At 41.5% G+C, this 8486-nt stretch overlaps 1 protein-coding gene across 2 annotated transcripts; it reads left to right on the top strand.

Annotated features, from left to right (window-relative positions):
- Positions 1 to 514: 514 nt before the first annotated feature.
- LOC115172634 (delta-like protein 4) lies at positions 515 to 7447 on the top strand. 2 transcript variants are annotated; one of them, XM_029730266.1, is made up of 11 exons: positions 515 to 999; positions 1205 to 1468; positions 1771 to 1828; positions 2504 to 2770; positions 3414 to 3474; positions 3611 to 3741; positions 3953 to 4122; positions 4445 to 4661; positions 4873 to 5617; positions 5743 to 5851; positions 6008 to 7447. In XM_029730266.1, exons 1-11 carry the CDS (start codon positions 946 to 948, stop codon positions 6011 to 6013), a joined length of 2082 nt encoding a protein of 693 aa, XP_029586126.1. In that variant the 5' UTR covers positions 515 to 945; the 3' UTR covers positions 6014 to 7447. The 2 variants fall into 2 exon arrangements, with proteins under 2 accessions (XP_029586126.1, XP_029586127.1); XM_029730267.1 differs by having other exon boundaries at positions 2507 to 2770.
- The last annotated feature ends 1039 nt before the right edge of the window (positions 7448 to 8486 follow it).

The following is an 8486-nucleotide window of genomic DNA, read 5'->3' on the forward strand; positions in this document are numbered from 1 at the left end:
TATAGACCACACAAACTATATCAAATGTTAACTAATAGTTATCCAATGTTAAAGGTGCAATCTGGGAGAGATAACGAGTCACAATTAATTATAGACAGGGTAAAATACACAGGATTTTCGTACAAATGCTATGATATTAATTTCGTAATTACCGATAATAACATCAAATAAAGAGGATGCCATTTAATTGCTATTAATTAATAAAATAATAATTACTGAAAATATATTTGGAATAAAAGTGCGTAACAACATATATCAATTATCCTTTGTTAAACAAATTCAAAATTGCTGTAAGGCTACACGTGCTGAAAACCCCTTTCAGTGAAACAAAAACATATCAACAGATGCCGAATTGTTGATAGTCAGAAGTCTGTCTCCTGCGAGAGACAACGGCAGTATTATTACAATTGGACATGAGGGTTGGTTGCAACAGGCGTGGATGGAAAGGGGCGGTGTTTATTGATTGACAGTATTCATAATAACTACACAAGTATAAAACGTGAACCGAGACTTGAAACAACCTTCATTAAGAAACAGAGTGCTCTGTGACTGATGTCCTGCCACATTTTCACAACAATATTGGCGCCACCAGAAGCTTTCTGTATAAGCAAAGCGCAAGAGTTGCATCGACACAACGCCAAGAGAAAACACCTTTTCAGCAGGATCAAGATGGAAGGTCAACGTAAAGACAGAAGGATGAATAAACTGTGGATATTGACGTTACTGTTATGCGTTTAACCTGCATCTCACTGTCTGGATAACAAGGTTTCTCAACTTCTGCGCGTTTTGGATTGCGGAGCTCGATCTCGCCCAAAAGGGTTTTGAAGAAGGATTTATTTATTTCTCATTTCCAAATTTCATATTTCATCACCACAGCTTGGAATAGGAGCCTTCTGTGGGGAAGAGGATATTTTTCAAAGGATACGAACCGATCTGTGGAAAAGAATGGCAACTTGGTTTACATTTATCATCGCAATTATTATAACGATTTTTAAGCAGGTAATTTTATAGTTAAACTATTATTCGAATCGTTCATGCCTAGATGTTGACACAGCAACAATGTAATAATGCACAATGTAATAGCATATACTACGCCTGTAATAATGCACAATGTAATAGCATATACTACGCCTATAATAATGCGCAATGTAAATTATTGCACTGAAATATTGTTCTAATTTATTAATTGATTCTCTTCCTTTAGGTTCTGGGATCTGGTGTATTCGAGCTTGATCTTCATCAGTTTCAGAATAATAGAGGTTTGCTGGCAAACGGCGTAGCTTGCGGTCCAGATTGTAGGACTTTTTTCCGAGTTTGCTTGAAGAACTACCAGACCGTCGTGTCACCAGGTGACTGCTACTTCGGCAGTGTCGTTACACCTGTACTAGGCACCAACTCGTTCAGCGTCATGGAGGACGGCACGTTCACTAAACCTATTCGCCTGCCACTCACCCACTTTGCATGGCCGGTAAGACGCTACGCATTGCCTATAATACCACATTGAAGTGGTTGAGAATATATATGCCTATTGCTACATGGAATAACGGTGTTTGCAATAAGATGGTTGGTGAAGAGCTAAGCATAAATCAAACGACTGCACTAACCTATATAGACGTGCATGAGGATTTATGATAACATGTTAGTATGTCATTAGCCTAGTCCACATTTTATTCAATAGATGTTATCTAAAGAAGAAAATAATAAGGAAAAAAGATGTGCAACTGAAAAAATGAAACTCATGATAGGCTAATATTTTTTCTCCACTCCTAGGGATCGTTTTCTCTAATCATTGAAGCATGGTATTCTCCTTCAGCGGATCTACCTGAAGGTGAGTGGCGCGCTACATACATGACCACCGCTAGAGGGATACATGGCACTGTTAAAGATGCGTGACAAATACTCCCTATGCTCTAGATTTAAATCCTTACGCAGTATAAATACATGCAATTTATGCAGCATAAATAAATGCAATTTATACAGAAATGTTGCCGTTATAATGAAACTTGGAAATATGAATGTGTTGATGTCCATGTGGCATGATGAATTACGTGCAACAGAGCACTTCTTTCATGCTCTGTGTCCAACACAATCGCACTTCCTCTGGTTTATTTTAAGCGTGGGAAAGTGTTCAAGTCTTTAGTGAGAATATCTAAACCTTGCCAAAAGCCTCTGACTGCTTTTCCTGTATTTTACACCTTTTGCTGTTCCGCCCTTTGGAAGGGGAATAATGGGTTAAAAATGTTTTGCTGACATAAAGGAAGATGACATTTCAATCGCAGTCCACCGACCCACTTGAAAAAATAGGGCACAGGCCTTGATATATGCCTATCATAAACTGAAAACTTGCATTAAACATTTACTTTCTATATATCCTATTGAGAGAAATAATTCAAGACAATGTGCACTGTTTGTTTGGCCTTTTTAAAAAGCATGCAATAATACAGAAGTAGCCTATTTGATAGGCCACACTATCTTGAAACATGCTTTTTGTTCTCTATCCCAGCAGATACAAACAACCCTGCCTTATTGATTAGTTATTTTGCCATCCAAAGAAAGTTGGAAGTAGGGGATGAGTGGTCCCAGGATGTGCAGAGTGGGGGGCAGACGGAGTTAAGGTACTCATACCGGTTCATCTGCCATGCAAATTACTACGGGGACAGTTGTTCCAAAATATGCGCTCCAAGAGACGACCGTTTTGGCCACTACACCTGCAACCCTGACGGGCAAATATCATGTCTACCGGGCTGGAAGGGACAATACTGCGAAGAACGTAAGCAATCCGAATAAAATGTTCTGGGTTTCTTAAGAAGACTTTTCACAATATGTAGTAGGATGTTATTTCTCAAAGTGTTTGCATAATAGGGCCTATAGTGTTGAGATGCCGCTGCTCTAGAAAGGCTTAGGTTTGCAGTTTGGAGTGACAAGGATGAGCGAAAATAGCGCTGCGCGCTCCCTCACAACCCAGCCGCTTCACCCCTAGATTTCTCACAACTTTGGGCACATGTGGGTAGAATAATCCCGGGTAGCGTTCTGGTAAAGCAGCACGCGCCGGGTTAATCGCGGCATTATTATCAGCCACGCGCCACTAAATTGCGAGCTCTATTGTTGAGCGGTAGGGCAGCAGCTGCAAACAGGGTTCAACAGCCTACCAACAACAATGGGGCAGCTGTCCGCTTTTGAGACCAAGCATCTGCTCAGGCCTAACCAGCCGTTAAACACTAGTCTTGTAACCATGCAAATTCAATGTCACAACACAGAAACAGCAAATTAAGGTTTCATTAGAAATCGACAGGTAACCGTTTTGATACTACAGCAGTGGGAAGGGGATTCCTAGTCCAAGCCAGAAGCTTTATGTATTGTTGAATGAGTTTACAAAAAATAAAGTTCCTGTTTTGTCTAATTTTCATATGCAGCAATTTGCCTTGAAGGGTGCAGCAAAATAAATGGAAATTGCTCAAGGCCAGGACAGTGTGTGTAAGTATACAATAGTTATTCTAGTGTGTGTTTGTGTGTGTGTGTGTTTACACACATGCTTGCCTGCCTGCAAGTGTATTTGCCTGCATGTGTGTAAGTACACAGTGCTAAAGGTGTGATGTTTTGTTTGTGACAGATGCAGAGAGGGCTGGCAGGGCACCTTCTGTAATGAGTGTAAGAGGCATCCATCCTGCAAACATGGCACCTGTCAGCAGCCCTGGCAGTGCACCTGCAAAGAGGGCTGGGGAGGCCTCCTCTGTGACCAAGGTCAGTGTCTCAGGCTCCTCTGGGTCCTGCTGTGAAACAATACAGAAGTACTGCTGTTCAATAGCCCATTGGGGGAAACCACAGGACATGCTATATGACACTATAAATATGACATGTTCCTATAATATTGCAAGAGTCATCAGGCATCCTGATTATGATAGGAGACTAGGGGTGGGGAGTAACTGTTTTTCATATACACATTTATCCACAGATCTGAACTATTGCACTCATCACAAGCCGTGTCGTAATGGGGCCACTTGTATGAACACGGGCCAGGGGAGCTACACCTGTACCTGCCAGCCAGGCTTCACAGGGGATAAGTGTGACAGCGAGGTCAGGGAGTGCGACAGCCAGCCCTGTCGGAACGGAGGCCAGTGCTTGGTAAGCCAGGAAAGCCTATCCGTTTCCCACAACACACAGCACACACAGGCTTTCCTGTTTTTGTTTTTCCTATATCTATCCACATCTCTGGGCCGGTATAGAAGAATGCAACAGACAGACCTTTAGCCAGTTCACATACTCTCTCCTGTAAATGAATGTAATTCATCCTGGGGCACAGGGGGCATGAGAATTATGAGATAATAATGTGGAGTTGCAAGGGCATCGAAATGAGAGGCACAGCAAGAAACCTACACTGAATTTTGCTGCGATTGTTTCCTGTGACAGTGGGCTGTGATAACCTCTGTCTATCTGTGGCCAACAGGACCTTGAGAACGGCTATAGGTGTGCATGCCCACAGGGGTTCGAGGGGACGCACTGCGAGCACAGAATGCTGACTTGTGCCGATTCACCCTGCTTCCACGGGAAGTGCAGAGAAAGGGACAACGGGCGGAGCTACATGTGCGAGTGCCCAGGGGGCTTCACTGGACTCAACTGTGAGAAGAAAGTGGACAAATGCACCTCCCTGCCCTGTACAAATGGTATGTGATAGTTTCCACTCTCTCTACATCTCAACAACAACAATTAGAAGGAATTTGTTTATTGTACTTGAGTTCTTTTCTACACTGTCAGTACAGAGCACTTACTCAAACAAATCAATTTGAAATGTTCTCTCTAGAGACATCTGCATTAGAGCTAACTTCAATTGAATATGATGTGCACTGTTTGATAATGCTGGGCTGTTCTGTTCAGGTGGACGTTGTGTTATCCACGGCACCACACGTTGGTGCAGCTGCCGCTCAGGCTTCACCGGCCCACGCTGCGAGATCAACATCAACGAGTGTTCCATGAACCCCTGCGCCAACGGAGCCACCTGCATGGACCGCATCAACGACTACACCTGTATCTGCCCCCTGGGCTACACCGGCCGCAACTGTGACAAGCCCACTGACCGCTGTGCCTCCAAACCCTGCCTGAACGGTGGGACCTGCACCAACGGGGCCAAAGGCCAGCCTGCTGACTGCACCTGCTCAGCCCACTTCAGCGGCACCCAGTGCCAGTACTACGATGTGCCTTTACTCATCCCCCCCAGCCCCAGCCCCGTCAGAGAGCCCCAAGACAGGCTCCACTGGGCAGCCATCTGTCTGGGTGTGGGCCTGGTGGTGCTCCTGGTGCTGATCTTCATGGTGGTCATGGTCCTGCGCCACATCCAGCAGCAGAGGAAGAGGGAGCAGGACTCCGAGACCATGAACAACCTTTCACATTTCCAGAAGGAGAACCTCATTTCTGACCTGCAGCTGAAGAACACCAACAAAAAGGTGGACCTGGACCTGGAGGTGGATTGTCCCAGGGAGAAGTCCCAAAACCACAAACACATCAACTACCACTTGGACTACAAAACCTCCAAGGAGTACAAGGATGAACCGTCGCAAGAGGATAAAGATGAGAACTGTAAAAAGATGATAGAGGAGAAAATGCCGTTGAGTAGAAAGTACAGGTAAGTTCAAATGCTGCCTGCAGATGACAACCTGGATAGATTTGACCTACTTCCTATTCTCCAGTGTTTGATAAATGACAGTGGTTTGGTGTTTAAGTGTTGACATGTTATCTTTTCATTTACAGCGAAAGGCCAGAGTGTAGGATAGCAACGATATGTTCTTCAAGAGATTCAATATACCAGTCTGTGTTTGTGATAGCAGAGGAGAAAAATGAATGCGTCATAGCAACTGAGGTAAGCCTATTTTTTCACAATTCCTCTGAACATGTTCCTGCAACTCTTGACAGCATGTCATTAACAGTTATCAATCAGCAATGCAAAAATGTATCAAGGTTTCCACTATATTGCTCTGATGATTAAACTAGTTAACTTTTTGTCTTCTACTACCAGGTATAATACATGGAGGGTATCAGACATTCTGAAGAATGGATATCTTCTGGACTGTTTACAGTGTAGAAACAGACAGGGATTTATTTAACTGTGAATTGCTGCTCTTGAAAACTTGATAACTGGACCGAGCCGGTGTGCTCTATGAATGCAATAGGACTCAAACTACAGAACTTTGTAAGAATGTAAGGACTGAACAGACTGTGAGAAATAATACAGAACTTGGACTTTTGGATGTTTCACCTTCAGGGTGTACTGACAGATTCAGCCCCTTGACAGGACTTGTCCCACCATATCCATGAAAAACAGGCCTATGTGTTTATGCCACCTTGCTCATCAGCAGGACGGGAGGACTCTGTCTGGAGATACTCCACCTTATTTTGATAATCAGCAACCAACCAATAAACTTACTGCCAACAAGACTGTGGAAGAAGCCAGATACTTCCATTTACCCTGGTGATGTGCTACAGTATGCAAAAAAGGAGACTTTGTTTAATAAACTTTCAAGGAGAGAAAAAAAATACTAGAAACGGTTCATTTTTTGAGAATATTTGAGACCCAGGCCTATGTCAATTTTGTAAATTATTATTCATATTTTTTTTTACATTAAAAATGTTAATAAAGAATGTATGCATCCCGAATCACAGAGCCTTAAGTATGGGCTATAGAGCTTAATGCCCTGCTTCTTCTTGGATCCATTGCACAACAAAAACGGAAGGGAAAATACTTTTAAGAGAAAACAACTGATGCAATAAATGACGTAGTGCCAGGAGGATTCAAGAAGAAGCTATTTTTACTTCTTATTATGCAACATTGCCCAGAAATGAAAACAAAGAAAAACAAAAGTGACTATCATACCAAGGACGCCTATAATTAGAATTGACATTACTGAACCAATAATGTTTTTTTAAAGATTAGTATTTCACTAGTTATTTAAATATTATGAAGCACTGGTCTTTCTATTATGTTTTATACGATTATTTTGTAAATAATGTATATTTATAAATTTAGAAGTCGGTGTACAACGGTTTTCAATTTGATGCCCAAAAAGTTGAATTTATTTTAATGTTTAATGTTGTTGTGATTGTTGTTTTTTAAACAATGAAAACATATCTGGTACACTGTTGTTTGTTGGTTTCATGTTGAGTAGAAGTGGTCAACTATAGAGCTTTCAATTTGCCTAGATATTGGAATGATCAAGAACCTTCCGTTGAAGTCCATCCCCTGTTGTGGAAATGGCTTCATTGTCTAGATGATGCATGACCTTGTAGCAGTTCTAGTAATCACATGTATACGGTGGTCACTGGTGAGTCAATGTGATGTGAAATCAATGTGCACGCAATCATTTAGTGGACAGTATTGTATTTGACAGCAATGTGAGAAATATGGACAAAAGTTATATATATAAAAAAATTGAATAAAAATGTTGAAGTACAGTACACAGAATGGTCAATATTTGTATGGAAGTGTTTTTTATCTTTCAAAAAGAACATCAATCTCATCCTTATGCCCCTTGTTGTCAAGCATTCAAGTTGCTTTAAACTGGATTAACTCCATTTGAGTCAATGAGCAGTCATTTTGACTCATTCGCTCTTAACAGTCTAATAAATACATTTAATATATGCTATCGAAGAAAAAAATATGTGGGTTGTGTTTATGAAGGTCTGGGTAACATCAGAATAAGACTTTATTAGTTTTTCATTAGTTTATGTTACTGTAGGCTATCTGTTGCTGCATGTGACTCTGTAGGAGGATTTGAAAAAGTACATTTTTGGTGTTCCGGGGAAAAAAATGGCAAAACTGTTTGTGATATCAAAATTCTTACAACATACATGTGTTAAATAGACTTATTTAGGAAAAGTCAAGGATGGAGGGGACATTACTTAAACAATTGTAGAGGTAATAGAATTTTATATTCATATTGAGTCAAAATGACTCACTCGGCTTTTCTGGTGTTAAAATGTCAAGCTGTTTCCTTGGGTGTCCACCCCATAAGTTAAAATATTGAGACGAGGAGGGAACACAATCTGGAAAAGAGGCTACTTAACAAAACCAGGCAGATGCTTTGGGGTGTGACCCTACACCACTGGGAAAATCAGTGCCTCCTCTCTAACTGAGCGTGAACGCAGCAAATAGGGCCCCAAGAGTCCAGTGCCAAGTTACCGGCAGCTTTGAAAGGGTGCTAAAGCCAACACAACACCCCAGCCAGTCCAGATCTCCCAACAAAGACAACTATCCCATGCTTAACACCTGATCATCCATCTCTGCTATTATATTGATTAGTTTGATGAATTATTTTGTCTTAACAACCCTAACACCCACACTTTTGTCTTTTTCACATATTCTTTCCCATTTTATAACCCTTTCAGACATCTACCATAAAGCCACATATTTTCATTGTGTTATAATCAAAGCATCCTGTTTTTGGCCAATTGACATCATTTCCTGCATCCCGTCAGATTAAAATGCACAGGACACCGGC

The sequence above is a fragment of the Salmo trutta genome, chromosome 33, assembly GCF_901001165.1.
Source record: "Salmo trutta chromosome 33, fSalTru1.1, whole genome shotgun sequence".
NCBI classification, from domain to species: Eukaryota; Metazoa; Chordata; class Actinopteri; order Salmoniformes; family Salmonidae; genus Salmo; species Salmo trutta.

Bases quoted from the DNA above. Each gene is read 5' to 3' on its own strand.
- LOC115172634 (XM_029730266.1), top strand. From the start codon at position 946: ATGGCAACTTGGTTTACATTTATCATCGCAATTATTATAACGATTTTT. The intron at 1,000-1,204 runs GTAATTTTATAG...CTCTTCCTTTAG, and splicing joins TTATAACGATTTTTAAGCAG to GTTCTGGGATCTGGTGTATT. The intron at 1,829-2,503 runs GTGAGTGGCGCG...TCTCTATCCCAG, and splicing joins TTCAGCGGATCTACCTGAAG to CAGATACAAACAACCCTGCC.